Raw genomic sequence first — 16499 nt, forward strand, 5'->3', positions numbered from 1 at the left:
GCGGGGCCGGCAGCGGGGCCCAGCGGGGCCGGCAGCGGGGCCCAGCGGGGCCGGCGGCCAGAACCCCGGCTGGCAGGAGCCGGCGGCCAGAACCCCAGACCGGCAGCGGGCTCTGCGGCAGCCGGGACCCACAGCCTGCCATTTAAAAAAAAAATCCGCTCGCGTGCCACCTTTGGCACACGTGCTGTAGGTTGAAGACCCCTGTTCTAGTGTAGACGGTGTGTACTGTACTTGATGGTGATTTTCACTATATGCGATTTTCCTCTTACGCGCTGATCTTAGAACCTAACCCCCGCGTAAGATGTGACTCCACTGTAGTGTAAACAAAAAATTTGCGGCACAGCTTTTTGGCGCCCCCAAATCTTGGCGCCCTAGATGGCCGCCTAGTTCCCCTAGTGGTTATACTGGCCCTGGGCAGGCCTAGGGGGCAATGGGGGCTGCTTGTGTCCTCCAGCCTCCTCGCCCTCCCCCAGGGCTAGAGAGCAAGTCCCCCTCTGTTACCCGGCCCCCACTGCGTGCCAGTCCCCCTGCCCTGGGGCTCAGCCGGCCACGCTCCCCACGACCAGCACCCTGCATGCCAGCCCCCCCTGCCCTGGGGCTCAGCTGGCCACGCTCCCCAGGACCAGCACCCTGCATGCCAGCCCCCCCTGCCCTGGGTCCTCAGCCGGCCACGCTCCCCATGACCAGCACCCTGCATGCCAGCCCCCCCTGCCCTGGGGCTCAGCTGGCCACGCTCCCCAGGACCAGCACCCTGCATGCCAGCCCCCCCTGCGGCTGGTCTGGCTCCCCTGTGACGGGGCTGCCCCGGCTGTGTTGCAGGGGACGTGAGCATTGGGATCAAGTGCGCCCCAGGCGTGGTGGGGCCGCTGGAGGCCGACATCGAATTCGACATCATCAAGAATGACAACGACACATTCACAGTGAAGTACACGCCGCCAGGCGCCGGGCGGTACACCATCATGGTGCTCTTCGCCAACCAGGTACGGGCTGGCGCCGGGCGGTACACCATCCTGGTGCTCTTCGCCGGCCAGGTACGGGCTGGTGCTGGGCCCAGGGCAGCGGAACGGCGCATGGGGCCATCTCCTTTCAGGAGGGCTCAGACCAGCGTCCCAAAGCCACCGTTATCCCCAGGTGCCACCCAAGGGAGCAGCTCAAGGGGCTCTGTAGGGGGCTCCCTGTGACCTCTCACCCCGGCACTGGGGATCCTGGGAGGGACCTGCCATTGGCTGTTCCCTGAGCTCTCGGGGGGAGAGGGATGGGAGCCCTGGGGCCAGCACAGAGCCCATGCCCAGGGGCGTCTGTGCGGCCGGAGGGGCCTGGCCAGGGCATTTCTGGGACCCACGGCTGCGAATTCACGTCCCCACTGGCGGATCCTGCCCGGCTGCCGCGTCCCACCCCAGAGGGGGGCAGCATGTTGCAGCCGGTGGGCGATTGCCGGGCAGGCGGGGGGCTCCAGGAGGAGAGGCGGGAGGGTCTCCCCTTGCTTGGCCCCCAACTCCAGGTTCCAGCCAGCCCTCACCCCTCTCTCTCTCCTGTGCCCCCCAGGAAATCCCCACCAGCCCCTTCCGCATCAAGGTGGACCCGTCCCACGACGCCAGCAAGGTGAAGGCTGAGGGGCCCGGGCTCAGCAGAACAGGTATGGGGGGCTCGGCGGGGGGCACCGGGCTCGGGGGAGCGGGGTGGGGGCTTTGTGGGGGGCGCTGTGCTGGGGGGGCAGCGGGTGGGGGCTCGGTGGGGGGGCGCCGTCCAGGGGGAGAGGGGCAGGGGCTCGGTGGGGGGCACTGTGTGGTGGGTGGGTCCAGGGCGCCAGGGGAAGTTGGGCTGGCAGGACGCTGACCCGGCCCCTCGCTCCCCTTCCCGCCAGGAGTGGAGGTCGGCAAACCCACCCACTTCACCGTCTTCACCAAGGGCGCTGGCAAGGCCAAGCTGGACGTGCAGTTCGCTGGGGCGGCCAAGGGCCCAGCCGTGCGGGACTTCGAGATCATCGATAACCACGACTACTCCTACACCGTCAAGTACACCGCCGTGCAGCAGGTGAGGGGCCGGGACGCGTGCCAGCTGGGCACCGTCCCCTTCCAGGCCTGGGCATCGCCTCCCCGCACACGCGCCAGCCAGGCACCGCCCCCTTCCAGGGCTGGGCATCGCCCCCCCTGCACATGTGCCAGCCGGGCACCGCGCCCTTCCAGGGCTGGGCATCACCCCCCACCCCCGCGCCAGCCGGGCACTGGACATCAACCCCCTGCACATGCGCCAGCTGGGCACTGCCCCCATCCAGGGCTGGGCATCGCCTCCCCGCACACGCGCCAGCCGGGCACCACCCCCTTCCAGGGCTGGGCATCACCCCCTACCCCTGCACCAGCCGGGCACTGGACATCACCCCCCTGCACATGCGCCAGCTGGGCACCTCCCCCCTCCAGGGCTGGGCATCGCCTCCCCGCACACGCGCCAGCCGGGCACTGCCCCCATCCAGGGCTGGGCATCGCCTCCCCGCACACGCGCCAGCCGGGCACTGCCCCCTTCCAGGGCTGGGCATCACACCACCCTGCACATGTGCCAGCCGGGCATCGCCCCCTTACTGGGCTGGGCATGGCACCCCCCTGCACATGCACCAGCAGGGCACCGCCCCCATGCAGGGCTGGGCATCTCCCCCCCCGCACATGTGCCAGCTGGGCACCACCCCCCTCCAGGTCTTGGCATTGCCCCCACGCACACGCACCAGCCGGGCACTGGCCCCGTCTAGGGCTGGGCATTTCCCCCCCACACATGTGCCAGCCGGGCACCGCGCCCTTCCAGGGCTGGGCATCACCCCCCACCCCCGCGCCAGCCGGGCACTGGACATCACCCCCCTGCACATGCGCCAGCTGGGCACCTCTCCCCTCCAGGGCTTGGAATTGCCCCCCCACACATGCGCCAGCTGGGCACTGCCCCCGTCCAGGGCTGGGCATCGCCTCCCCGCACACGCACCAGTTGGGCACCACCCCCTTCCAGGGCTGGGCATCACACCACCCTGCACATGTGCCAGCCGGGCATCGCCCCCTTCCAGGGCTGGGCATTGCACCCCCCTGCACATGCGCCAGCAAGGCACCGCCCCCTTCTAGGGCTGGGCATTGCACCCCCCTGCATATGCCCCAGCTAGGCACCACCCCCCTCCAGGTCTTGGCATTGCCCCCATGCACCCGCACCAGCCGGGCACTGGCCCCGTCTAGGGCTGTTCATTTCCCCCACACACATGCGCTAGCAGGGCACCGCCCCCTTCTAGGGCTGGGCATCACACCCCCCTGCATATGCCCCAGCTGGGCATCGCCCCCCTTCAGGGCCGGGCATCTCCCCCCCCCCCTCCCCGCCCCCCAGCACACGCGCCAGCTGGGCATGGTTCCCTGCACACTCACAGCCGAGCTTTGTGGCTCCCTGCCGGGCACCGCCCGCCGTCCTTTCCCTGACTCGGTTGCTCTCTCCGCGCAGGGCAATCTGGCCGTGACGGTGACGTACGGGGGGGACCCCGTGCCCAAGAGCCCCTTCACCGTCAGTGTGGCCCCTCCCCTGGACCTCAGCAAGGTCAAAGTGCAGGGACTGAACAACAGTGAGTGGGGGCAGGGGAGCGGGGGATGGGCTGGAGGGGCTGGAAAATGCCAGGGTGATGGTTGAACAGGGTGCGGGAGGAGTGGGCACAGATGGAGGGGGCACCACGATGTGTGGCAGGTGAGTGGGCTGAGTGGCACAGTGGGGCGTGGTGGGCTAGGGGCTGGCACTGTGGACATGGTGGGCAAGGGGGTGGCACCATAGGGTGGGGCAGTGGCATGGTGGGGTGTGCCGGGTGAGGGGGTGGCCCCGCAGAGTGTGGTGAGTGAGGGCATGGCAGGCAAGGGGGTGGCACCCATGGGGTGCGGCAAGTGAGGTGGTGGCACCGTGGGGCGTGGCAGGTGAGGGGGTGGCTCTGTGGGGCACACTGGGTGAGGGTGTGGCACAGTTGGGCGAGGCGGTGGTGGTGGGGCATGGGTGAGGGACTGGCACCATGGGGTGTGGCGGGCAAGGGGGTGGCACAGTTGGGGTGCAGCGGGCGAGGACTTGGCACCATGGGGCAAGGCAGGGGCATGGTGGGGCATGGCGGGTGAGGGTGTGGCACCATGGGGCGTGGCGGGTGAGGGCGTGGCACCGTGGGGTGTGGTTGGGGCGTGGCGGGCAAGGGTCTGGCACTGTGGGCATGGTGGGCGAGGCGGTGGGGTGTGGCGGGCGAGGGGCTGGCGGTGTGGGCGAGGGGGTGGCCCAGTTGGGGTTTGGCTGGTGAGGGCGTGGCGCTGTGAGGCGAGGCAGGGGCAGGGTGTGGTGTGGCGGGCAAGGGGCTGGCACTGTGTGGCGTGGCGAGCGAGGGGCTGGCACCGTGGCGTGGCTCTGTTGCCCTGACGCTCTCGCCCTGCAGAGGTGGACGTGGGCCGGGACCAGGAGTTCGCAGTGAACACCCGCGGTGCCGGGGGACAGGGACTGGTGGACGTGAAGATCACCTCGCCCTCTCGCCGGCCCATCCCCTGCAAGGTGGAGACGGGCACCACCAACGACATCCACACCGTCAAGTACATGCCCCCCGAGGAGGGGCCCTACAAGGTGGACGTGGCCTACGACGGGCACCCCGTGCCGGGCAGCCCCTTCTCTGTCGAGGGGGTGATGCCTCCGGACCCGTCCAAGGTGAGCGGTGGGGGCTGCCTGTGGGCCGGGCACCATCTCCTGTCGCCCTGTGACCCCCAGAGGGGGTAGTGAGCCACGGGTGGAGCTGCTCCATGCCCAGCTGCTCGGAGTCACCCCGGCTCCCCCGCCCGCCGGGTCTGCTCTGTGGCTGGGGTGTGTTCACGGTGCCCCCCAGCTTCCCTCTCCACTCCAGGGGGCTGTGCTCCCGGCTCTCACACGGTCCCACGCACGGCAGTGAGGAATTGACCCCCGTGCTCTGGTGCCAGGCAGAGAGCGGGCATTGCAGGACACAGGAGGACGCTGCCCGGCTAAGGAGATGCCAGGCAGTGTCCCAGGCTCAGAGGCCGGGGCGGAGAGCTGGGCCTGATCGGGTCCTTCCCAGCCTGGTCCCTGGGGCAGGATCCGGGATCACTTTGAGGGGCAGGGTCTGCCCCTGCCCAGCCAGGCTGGGGTACCCCCTGTACCATGCAGGGAGAGAAGACATTGCTGGCAGCTGCCCCGGAGCCGTTCCCGCCCAGCTGACGTGCGTCCGCTCCCGTTTTAGGTGTGCGCCTACGGGCCGGGCCTGGAGGGCGGCTTCGTGGGCAAGCCGGCCCCCTTTGCCATCGACACCAAGGGCGCGGGCACTGGCGGGCTGGGCCTGACCGTGGAAGGCCCGTGCGAGGCCAAGATCGAGTGCCAGGACAACGGGGACGGGTCGTGCTCCGTGTCCTACCTGCCGACGGAGCCGGGCGAGTACTCCATCAACATCCTCTTCGCCGAGGCCCACATCCCTGGCTCGCCCTTCAAGGCCAACATCCAGCCACTCTTCGACCCCAGCAAGGTGACAGCCAGCGGGCCGGGGCTGGAGCGCGGCACGGCGGGCGAGACCGCCACCTTCCTGGTGGACTGCTCCAAGGCGGGCGAGGCCGCGCTCACCATCGAGATCGTCTCCGAGGCAGGGGTCAAGGCCGAGGTGGTGATCCAGAACAACCGCGACGGCACCTATACCATCACCTACAGCCCCGCCTTCCCCGGCACCTACACCATCACCATCAAGTACGGCGGGCACGCCGTGCCCAAGTTCCCCGCCCGCGTCAACGTCCAGCCCGCCGTCGACACCAGCGCCGTCAAGGTCTTCGGGCCCGGCGTGGAGCCGCGAGGTGAGGGTCCTGTCTGTCTGTCCCCAATCACCCTCATTTACCTGTCTATCCCCAGACACCCCATCTACCAGTCTGTCTGTCTGTCTATCTATCTATCCCTGTACACCTCCTCTCTCTCTTTCTATCTCTCTATCCATCCCTGTATACACCTCTCTCTCTCTCTCTGCCCCACAAGCCCCTCTATATGTCCCCACACACGCACACCTCTCCCCCTCTCTGTCCCCATACCCCCCTCCCGTATGTCCCCGTACCCACCCTCCGGGTGTGGCCAGGCCAACCTGCTCCCTCCTGCAGGGGGCTGCCTGGGGTCCTTTCCCAGACCCCGTGGCCAGTGCAGCTCTGCTGGGCTCCGGGGTGGGATGGGGGCCCCCGGGGCCCATTGCCAGGGAAGGGGGTTCCACCGAATGCCCTGGCGGGTGACACCTCGGCCAGGATGCTGGCAGCTGATTGGCACAGCCTGGGCTCCAGCGCTCCCATAGGCTGGTGCGGCTCTCTCTGGGGGGCAGCAGCGGCCCCGGACTGGCACTCACCGCCCGCTCGCTCTGCCAGGCGTCCTGCGCGAGGTCACCACTGAGTTCACCGTGGACGCCCGCTCGCTCACCAAGACGGGCGGCAGCCACATCAAGGCGCGTGTCATTAACCCCTCTGGCGCAAAGACTGAAACCTACCTCACTGACAACGGCGACGGGACCTACCGTGTCCACTACACGGCCTACGAGGAGGGTAAGGAGCCCTGCCCGCCGACGGGCCCCCCACAGCTCCAGCTCTGGGCCAGGCAGGTGGTAGCCCTGCACTTTCAGACAGCACTATATAGGCCCAGGGTCAGGGTAATTATCCCCAGTGTAGAGCGGGAAACTGAGGCACACTTAGGGGTGCAGCAACCGGCCTCAGGTCCTGCTATGAATCAGTGTCAGAGCTGGGAAGGCTGGGACGCCGTGGCCGAGACGGGGAATGATTTATTGCTGGGACGTAGGGAGCAGGTGCCCTGGGCCGGGCAGGCATTCTGGTGCCCCAGGCCCTGCCAGCTGCCCTGAGGCTGTGACTATTGTTAGAGCCGCCAGGCGAGCTCCGGCCCGGGCGGGGCCCTGGGTGCACCTGTCGCCTGGGAGCTGGGTCCATGGCCCGACCCTGGCGGGGGTGGCTGTGGTGGATTTGGGGGTTCCTGAAGGAGGAGTTCACTGGGGTGGGGGTGGGGCAGGTGTGACAATGCGGTTCTGGGGGAACCCAACTGAGAGCGCCAACTCAGGACAAATTGCTCAAACAGGGCAGTTACGGCCCAGGGCTGGGGTGTTTTCCACCTCTAAGGCAAACCAAACCAGCCAGACTAAGGGAACTTCGGTCTCACCCCACTGGCTAACTGCAAGTCTCTCAAGCAATCTCCTTAGACACTCCAGTTTCCCAGTATAACCACCAGTGCCACTCGTACGGGGACAAATGGTTATGAAAACCAGTACCCAAGTAACAGAAAAAGGTTCTCCTGATCCCAAAGGACCAAGCCCCAGACCCAGGTCAATATACAGATCAGAGCTTACCCACAAATCACGTCGTTGCCAATCCTTTAGAATCTAAAATCTAAAGGTTTATTTATAAAAGGAAAAAGCTAGAGATGAGAGTTAGAATTGGTTAAATGGAATCAATTCCATACAGTAATGGCAAAGTTCTTGGTTCAGGCTTGCAGCAGCAATGGAATAAACTGCAGGTTCAAATCAAGTCTCTGGAATACATCCCCCGCTGGGATGGGTCCTCAGTCCTCTGTTCAAAGTTTCAGCTTGTAGCAAAGTTCCTCCAGAGGTATGAAGCAGGGTTGAAGACCAGATGGAGATGAGGCATCAGCCTTATATAGTCTTTTCCAGGTGTAAGAACATCTCTTTGTTCTTACTGTGGAAAATTACAGGAAAATGGAGTCTGGAGTCACATGGGCCAGTTCCTGCATACTTTGCTGAGTTACAAGGCGTATCTGCCTTCTCTCAATGGGTCCATTATATAGCTGATGGTCCTTAATGGGCCATCAAGGAGGCTAGGCAGAGCTAATCTCAGCTTGTCTGGGATGTCACCCAGAAGCATAGCATAAGTTTGCCATACAGACAGTATAGAGCCAATATTCATAACTTCGACCATAAAACTGATACACACATATAGACAGCATAATCATAACCAGTAAACCATAACCTTGTCCTAGACACCCCATTTGACCCCCTTTATACAAGATTTGGGTGCCACTACAGGACCTTGGTTGCAACAATGATCTATACGGTTCCAGTTTATGTCAATAACGTCACAGCAGGTCCCAGCACAGCTGTGGGGGGAGGGGGTGTCCCGGGGCCTCTATACCCCATGGGGATGCCTGGGCTGGAGGGGAAGGACCCCATGTCAAACCTGGCCGGATTTCTCGTGATGGGGAGCAGAGACCAGGGCCCCCCCATCTCCAAAATCCCAGTGGGGTCTGGGGGAACAGCACCCCTTGGGGACAGAGGGCTGTCATGGCTCCCTGCCCCCTAGTTGGCATTGCAGGCATTGGGGGGGGGGGGCTTCCTGACCCCTGTATGGAGCTGGGGGGGGATGGGGTGGGGGCAGGAGCAGTTCCTGATCTCTCCCTGCCCTGTCTGGCACACCAGGCCTGCACCGGGTGGAGGTGACGTATGACGAGGTGCCAGTCCCCAAGAGCCCGTTCCGCGTGGCCGTCGCCGAGGGCTGCGAGCCCGGCCGTGTGCGCGCCTACGGCCCCGGCCTGGAGGGGGGGCTGGTGAACAAGTCCAACCGCTTCACCGTGGAGACCAGGTACCGTCCCGCCGGGGAGAGGGGAGACCAGGGAGCCGCCGTGGTCACGGCCCAGGCCAGGGGTGGGGGATGGCTCCCCAGGTCCTGTTCCCACACCGCTCCCTGCCCCGTGAGGTGGGCGGCTCCTGTCGTGTGAAAGCCCCCAGAGGGGACGGGCACAGCCCTGCGGGAAGGAAGACCCCGTCCTGGCACTGCTGGCCGGCCCGTGGCCTAGCCCCGGAGGGTCCGGCTGGGGACTCTGGGTAACAGCATAGGGCCAGGACAGACGCTTACTAAATGCTTCCGCCCCGATCGGCCTGTGGAACTCCCTGCCACAAGAAGCCAAGAGCTGAGCAGAATTCTAGCAAGCCTGTGCCATGCCTGGGACTAATGGGCCCCTCCCGGCTCAGAGCAGCCACACCGGAGATAACTGAGGACTGGCAGCGGGGAGGGGGCTCCCCAGGGCAGATCACCCCTTATGCCGCCTTTGGCATCAGCTGCTCCTGGCCAGAGCCCCACTTCAGCCCCCTGACCTAGGAGCTCTGCACTGGGGGACCAGGCCCCAGATCCCCTCCCCCCACCCGCCCCCGAGGCGGAGCTGGATTTCCCGGGTGGTTGGCGGGGGTTCTGACCGGCCCTGGGCTCTCCTGGCAGGGGCGCTGGCACCGGCGGGCTGGGCCTGGCCATCGAGGGGCCCTCGGAGGCCAAGATGTCCTGCAAGGACAACAAGGACGGCAGCTGCAGTGTGGAGTACATCCCCTTCACGGCCGGCGACTACGATGTCAACATCACCTTCGGGGGGCGCCCCATCCCAGGTAGGGGCTGCGGCCAGGCTGGGCCGGGGGATGGGGTCACTGTCACGGAGTCCCCGGGCGATGCTGCTCCCGACGAAGCCAGGCAGGACTCCGGGGAGTCTCCTCTCTCGGAGCAGACTGGCTTCAGGGCAAGAAGCTCACACGGCTTCACCTCCTGGGTCTGGCCTTGGAGCATTCAGCCTCCCCTGCCCCACTGTGCTTCCCCCAGCGAGTCCGCCCAGAGCGACTTTTTTTTATTATTATATGGCAATATACCCATCTCACAGAGCTGGAAGGGACCTGGAAAGGTCATTGAGTCCAGTCTCCTGCCTTCACAGCAGGACCAAGTACTGTCCCTGACAGATTTTTGCCCCGGATTCCTAAACAGCCCCCTCAAGGATTGAACTCCCAACCCTGGGTTTAGCAGTTCAGTGCTCAAACCACTGACCTATCCCCTCCCCAAAATGCAATCAGGCCGCTTCTCTGTCCTTCATAGGACAGAATCATAGGGTTGGAAGGGACCTCAGGAGGTACCTAGTCTAACCCCCTGCTCAAAGCAGGGCCAAGCCCCAGACAGATTTTTTTTTTTTTTAACCCCAGTTCCCTAAGTGGCCCCCTCAAGGATCGAGCTCACAACCCTGGGTTTAGCAGGCCAATGCTCAAACCACTGAGCTATCCCTCCATCTTGGGGGGAGGGGAGCCCAGAGCCAGGGCTCTGGTCCTCCCCCTGAGCCCCAAGCCAGCCAAGAATGACTCGCTTCCAGCTGCCTGGCCCCTGCCTTGCCCGTTGCTCCTCCTCCGGCCTTTGTCTCGCTTCCCGGGCCAAGAGTCACCTGGTCGCATCCCCCTCCTGGGCCTCAGGTTCCGAAGGGGCGGCCATAGCATCCCTGCAGGCAGCTACAGCAACCCCCACGGAGGTCACCCACCCCTATTCCCATCACCTAGACATCGGTGCAGTACACAGGGAAACTGAGGCACACACTGCATTCATGCAAAACAGTAAGACTCCCATACAACCTAACAAGGGGAAATCCCCGCTTTGTCACAGTCACAGCCAGGTTGGGCCGGGGGACAGGGGATAGGGTCACTGCGTGGGGGAGCTGGGGTTGCAGCTGGGCTGCGGGGCTGGGGCCTCGTCCATGTGCGCCTCAGGCCGGAGTGCAGCAGGGTGGCTTGGCAGGAGCTGGCCAGGGGTGTGTCTGGATGGACTGGGTGCGGCGCAGGAGCTGGCGGGGGGCACCGGGCTGGCTGGGCCCCCGGCTCTGGTCCGGGGCGGGGGGCACCGGGCTGGCTGGGCCCCCGGCTCTGGTCTGGGGTGGGGGGCACCGGGCTGGCTGGGCCCCCGGCTCTGGTCCGGGGCGGAAGGTTCTGTGCTGGTTGCTGTGGTGGTTCCTGGCTGGGCTGGCAGCCCCTGGGGTGTGGGGTTCGTTCCCGATCCGGGGTGATATCCCCCCAAAGTTAGTGCAGGCCAGGCTCCCTGCCCCTCTCTAGGGGCTGGGGTCCGGCTGCCCCCCAGTTGGTAACCGCCCCTCTCCCCACAGGGAGCCCCTTCCGAGTGCCCGTGAAGGACGTGGTGGATCCCAGCAAGGTGAAGTGCTCGGGCCCCGGGCTGGGGGCTGGCGTCCGGGCCCGCGTCCCCCAGACCTTCACCGTCGACTGCAGCAAGGCCGGGCTGGCGCCCCTGGAAGTGACGGTCCTCGGGCCCTCAGGTACCCGGAGCAGAGCCCTGGGCTGTCCCCACCACGGCTGGGCAGTGCCAGGCCAGGCATACCAGGGCTGGGCGCAGGGTGGGAATGGGGCATCAAATCCCCTGGGGATGGCTCGTAGGGGGATGGGATTCTCATGGGGTGGGGGATGGGTTGGCTCTGAGGGGTGGGGGATGGGATGGCTCGTAGGGCTGGTGTGAGGGGATGGGATGGCTCATGGGGAGAGGGGGCTTGGGGCAGCCCCTCCTACCCAGAGGTCCCCTTCCCATGCCCCCCCGCGGCGGTACCCAGGGGGCGGGGGCTCCCCTGGCGCCCACACTGAGCCCGCCGGGGCCTCTGCCGCAGGCCTGGCCGAGCCGGTGGATGTGCGGGACAACGGGGACGGCACCCACAAAGTGAACTACACCCCGGCCAGCGACGGGCCCTACACCGTGGGCGTGAAATACGCCGACCAGGAGGTGCCGCGCAGGTGAGCCGGGCAGGGGGGTTAGTGTGGGGTGAGGGGGCTAGTGGGGGGGGGGGCACAAGGGCAAAGTACAATGGCCGCTGGGGCCTGGCTGGCCGGACAGCTGGCCGGATGCAGGGGGTTGGGGCAGGCTCCGGAGAAGGTCAGATTGAGTCCTAACCGGCCCGGAGTCCCAGGCTCGGGGCTCTGGCCCCGCTGGGATCGGAGCCAGGCAGGACTCTGGCGCCGGGTCTCCCCGCAGGGCCACTCCCCGCAGGGCAAGGAGCCTCCTCCGCTTCAGCGCTTCCTGGGTCTGACCTCGGAGCATTCAGCCCCCCGCTCACCCCGTGAGCTCCCCACAGTGAGTCCACCGGGCTGGGACGCCTGGGGCAGCCTCCCCCGCCCCCACAGGGGCCCTGCACCCCCACTCCGCAGCCAGCACTGACTCCCAGCTAGCCTAGGGCACAGGAGGTATATATCCGTTACCAGGACACAGTATCGGCCATTCTCTGTGCCCAGGCAGCCAGTCGGCATCACACCTGCCCTCTAGGGGTCTCTGCACCGATCACATACCCTTATCCCACCACCTAGACACTCCAGTAACACATGGGGAAACTGAGGCACACAGTGTTCAGAGAAAACATTAAGAACATTCCCACTTTGTCACACTAGCAGCTCTGCCAGGCAGCCCCCCCAGCCCAGTTGTGCCCGTCCCTCAACCCGCCCCTCCTGCTGGGTGCTCCCGGGGGCAGACGTATGAGAGCCGTGCCCTGGCCAGTCCTGGCCCGACACTCGCTGAGGGCTCCGTGTAGACCTGGCCCTCCCCCACCCCGGCAGCAGCGGCCTCTGGCTCGGGCTGGGACGTTGCCCCTGGCTCAGGGCTGCCAACTGGGCTGCTAGAACCAGCCCCCTGGGACCTGGGGGCCTAGCACCTCCCTGGGCAGGCCAGCGGAGGTGGGTGAGGGGCCCCTCCAGACCCAGAGGCCCAGCCCAGTGGGCGGTGGGCTCCCGGTACCAGCGCGGCAGCAGGGCCCAGATCCTGCCCGCGCCCCTGGGGCTCGGGGCAGGGCCATCGAGTGCCAGTGCATGGAGCAGGTCCAGGCTTGGGGGGTGGGTTCCCCCTCGGATCGGTGCTGGCCCCGGCCCAGCTCTGACTTTGGCCTGTCCACTTCCAGCCCGTTTAAGATCAAGGCGCTGCCGGCCCACGATGCCAGCAAGGTGCGGGCCAGTGGGCCGGGCCTCAGTGCCGCGGGCATCCCCGCCAGCCTGCCCGTGGAGTTCACCATTGACGCGCGCGACGCTGGCGAGGGGCTACTCACCGTGCAGATCCTGGTGAGTGCTGGCACGGCTCTGGGGTGCTCTGCAACTGGGGGCTGGGGCCCAAGGCTCTGATGGGGGGGTACCAGGCTGGGGAGGTCACAGCTCTGATGGGGGGATGCTGGGCTGGGGAGGTCACAGCTCTGATGGGGGGATGCTGGGCTGGGGGGCCCATGGCTCTGTTGTGGGGGGTACCGGGCTGGGGGGATCATGGCAGTGATGGGGGTACGTCCCTGGGCACTAGCCCCCTTCGGGGTGGCAGGGAGGGCACCCAGGCCAGGCTCTGCCCACTGCCCTGGGCTGGGGAGCTGAGTGGCTGTGACCCATCTGTGCCCGGCCAGGATCCCGAGGGCAAGCCCAAGAAGGCCAACATCCGGGACAACGGGGACGGCACCTACACGGTGTCCTACGTGCCCGACCTGACGGGGCGCTACACCATCACCATCAAGTATGGTGGCGACGAGATCCCCTTCTCGCCCTTCCGCACCCTGGCCCAGCCCAGCGGCGACGCCAGCAAGTGCCTGGTCACAGGTGGGTCCCCCCCCCATGCGCCCTACGGTCTCCGCGCCACTGGACTCCGCCCCACGTGGCCCCCGGCCCCTGCCCCACATGCCTTCCAGCCTCCCCCCCCCACCCCCCACGAAGCAGCCCCCAGCCTTTGCCCCATGCACTCTTTGCCCCCCCCCGAAGTGGCCCCTGGCCCCCGCCCCCCGCCTCCTGCGCCCTCCGGCCCCTGCCTCATGTGCCCTCTGGCCCCCTCCCCATGCAGGCCCCGGACTCTGCCCCACATGCCCTCCAGCCCCTGCCCCACGCAGCCCCCAGACTCCACCCCAAGCAGCCTCCTGCCCCACCCAGGCTCCCAGACTCTGCCCCATGTGACATCCAGTGCCCCTGTCCCATGCGGCCTCTGACCCCTGCCCTACATGGCCTCCGCCCCATGCGGCCTCCAGCGCCACCATGTGGCCTCTGTGGCTTCCGCCCCCCCACCCCACATGGCCTCTGGCCTCTGCCCCTCACTCCCGAACCTCAGCCCCTGCCCCATGGCCGGCCGCGTTCTCACAGGTTTTCCCTCCCTCTTTTTGCAGTGTCCATTGGGGGCCATGGACTGGGTAAGTCCTGCTCTGTGCTGCTGGGGGCGGCTTTGGCCATTGTGAGCTGTGGGGGGGGACCTGGGACTGACACCCCGCCCCCCATTCCTGCACAGCCAGGCTAAGCAGGGCAATGCGGCCGGATGCCTGGGCCTCTGCGGGCTGCTCTGAGCCGACTCCTAGGGCGTGGGCTGCCTGGGGTGGGATTTGAACCCCTGGCTGAGGGCAGGGATCACGGCTCCCTCTGGTGGCCGGCCCCTACAACACCCCCAGCCAGGCTCAGCTCCCTTGGGCTGGGCAGTGGGGCTGGTGCTGGCGGGGCCCCTGGCACCCGCCCCCTCTCACCGACCATACCCCTCCGCCCCGCAGGCGCCTGCCTGGGCCCCACCATCCAGATCGGGGAGGAGACGGTGATCACCGTGGACGCCAAGGCGGCGGGCAAGGGGAAGGTGACGTGCAAGGTGTCCACGCCGGACGGGGCCGAGCTGGACGTGGACGTGGTGGAGAACCACGACGGCACCTTCGACATCTACTACACGGCGCCCGAGCCAGGCAAATACGTCATCACCATCCGCTTTGGGGGCGAGCTCATCCCCAACAGCCCCTTCCACGTGCTGGTGGGTCTGGCGGCAAGCGGGGAGACCTGCAGGGAAACCTGGGGGCTGGGGGTCCCGCTGGGACTGTTGGGGTCAGCGCTGGCCCCAGTGCGGCACTAGAGGGCGCTGTGCTGCAGGGAGAGGGGGCTCAGGAGGGGGCGTATGCCCCTTGTCAGTGCCGCAGGGTGGCACTAGGGGGCACTTTGCTGCCCAAGCTGCCATCGTTCAGCATGGGGGGACCCTGGGTGTTACAGGTCCCCCGGCCGGGGCACTGCAGGGGAGCCCTGCCTTGGCTGCGGGGCCCCTTCCTCGCTGGACGCTGTTGCTGCAGGGCTGTTAGCCAGCTGCCGCATCCCACCCCAGAGGTGGCTGCATTTTGGTGCTGGGCGAGCGACCCCTGCGCCTGGGCTGTGGGATCCTTTTGGGCACCCCCCAGCAGCGTGGCTATGAGCCGTGGAGCCAGCATGGCCACCCGCGTTAACCTGTTCCTTGCCTCCCGCCAGGCGTGCGAGACCATCCCCCACGTCGAGGAGCCGTGCGACTCGCTCCAGTTGCACCAGCCCTTCTCGCCGCACCAGGGTGGCGGCTCCCCAGCACGCTGGGTACCAGGAGCTCCCTTCGGCCTTGCTGCCTCTCTCTGCCCTATCCTGCTGCCTCTCCCCATCTCTGCCCTGGGCTCGCTTGGGCCCCCCTTGCCCTCAGCAGGGCACGCACCAGCCTCCACCGGCCCCTCCCTCATAGGTGCCCGTGCATCTGCCCATGGGCGAATCCCCTGGGTGCCTGGTGTGCCATGGCCATGCAGAGCTGGCACCAATGTCTGTCTCACACCCTTAAGAGAGGGGTTCGGGGCCACGGGATGAGGGTTCCCCCCAAAGCTCTGGGTGCAGTGATTTTCCCCCCCGCCAATGAGCTCCACCCAGCTTGGGTACCTGCACCAGGTGCCCGCGCCCTCATGCCCCCCTTCTCTTGCAGCTCTGTCTCCCATGGGCCCGTGCGGGGCCCTGGGCCTGTCGCTCTCTGCTCCTCTCCTGCTCCGCCTCAGGCACCCTGCCTCCCATGCCAATGCTCTCTCTCTCTCTGCCCCCTCCCTCCACCCCGCCAGGCCACGGACCAGCCCGTCGCGCCCGCCGAGAGCCTGGACACCATGCTGCGGCCCTTCAACCTCGTCATCCCCCTCACCGTGCAGAAAGGGGAGATCACCGGTACGGGCGGGGGAGCCTGGCAACGGGGCACCAGCCTGGGCAGGGCGGGACGCCACTTTGGGGGGAGAGATCGCGGGGTTGGAGTGGGTGGGTGGGAGAGGAGTTTGGGCGTGGGAGAGCTTAGGAGGATTGAAGGGGTGGGGGTAGAAAGCTTGCGGGGGTTGGGGTGGGTTAGAGCGGAGGGGTGGAAGAGCTTGGGGGGTTGGTTGGTGAGGGTAGGAGTGGGAGAGTTGAGGGGGTAGTAGCGGGGGTGGAGCGGGAAGGGGTAGGAGAGCTCAGGGGCGGAGCAGGTGTTGAGGGGGGAGAGCAGGGGGGGTGGGAGACCTGGGGGGGGCTGGAGGGAGGGGGTAGGGGTGGGAGGGTCCGGGGGGGTAGTAGCGGGAGGGTCCGGGGGGGTAGTAGCGGGAGGAGAGCTCAGGGGGTGGAGCGGGTAGGGGTGGGAGAGCTAGGGGGGTGGGAGGCCTGGGGCAGTGCCAGGGCAGGCGGAGGTGTCCGCTGACGGTGCCGCCCCCTCCCCCGGCCCCCAGGCGAGGTGCGCATGCCCTCAGGGAAGACGGCCCGGCCCAGCATCACGGATAACAAGGACGGGACGGTGACCGTGCGGTTCGCACCTGTGGAGAAGGGGCTGCACGAGATGGACATCAAATACGATGGCAACCACATCCCCGGTGAGCGACTGGCCGCCCACAGCTGGGGGACCCCGGGACCCGCCCGGCCATGGCTCCTGGGGCGGGATGGGGGGATGCCCAGGACTGGCCCAGCCACGGCTCCT

At 66.9% G+C, this 16499-nt stretch overlaps 1 protein-coding gene across 4 annotated transcripts in view; it reads left to right on the forward strand.

Annotated features, from left to right (window-relative positions):
- The window catches only part of FLNC (filamin C), a 51875-nt gene that overhangs the window by 23555 nt on the left and 11821 nt on the right, over positions 1 to 16499 (forward strand). Inside the window, exons 16-33 of one of the 4 annotated variants that reach the window (XM_065551861.1) lie at positions 820 to 980; positions 1546 to 1636; positions 1865 to 2034; positions 3463 to 3580; positions 4418 to 4680; positions 5225 to 5822; positions 6372 to 6545; positions 8438 to 8600; positions 9234 to 9394; positions 10915 to 11082; positions 11425 to 11548; positions 12700 to 12856; positions 13183 to 13372; positions 13927 to 13950; positions 14299 to 14546; positions 15029 to 15127; positions 15628 to 15727; positions 16255 to 16395. In XM_065551861.1, coding sequence (XP_065407933.1) covers positions 820 to 980; positions 1546 to 1636; positions 1865 to 2034; positions 3463 to 3580; positions 4418 to 4680; positions 5225 to 5822; positions 6372 to 6545; positions 8438 to 8600; positions 9234 to 9394; positions 10915 to 11082; positions 11425 to 11548; positions 12700 to 12856; positions 13183 to 13372; positions 13927 to 13950; positions 14299 to 14546; positions 15029 to 15127; positions 15628 to 15727; positions 16255 to 16395 — 3150 coding nt within the window. The remainder of the gene's footprint in view (positions 1 to 819; positions 981 to 1545; positions 1637 to 1864; positions 2035 to 3462; positions 3581 to 4417; positions 4681 to 5224; positions 5823 to 6371; positions 6546 to 8437; positions 8601 to 9233; positions 9395 to 10914; positions 11083 to 11424; positions 11549 to 12699; positions 12857 to 13182; positions 13373 to 13926; positions 13951 to 14298; positions 14547 to 15028; positions 15128 to 15627; positions 15728 to 16254; positions 16396 to 16499) is intronic. The other 3 variants (XM_065551866.1, XM_065551872.1, XM_065551880.1) reach the window with 3 other exon arrangements.

Source organism: Chrysemys picta, chromosome 1, assembly GCF_011386835.1.
Source record: "Chrysemys picta bellii isolate R12L10 chromosome 1, ASM1138683v2, whole genome shotgun sequence".
NCBI lineage: Eukaryota > Metazoa > Chordata > Testudines > Emydidae > Chrysemys > Chrysemys picta.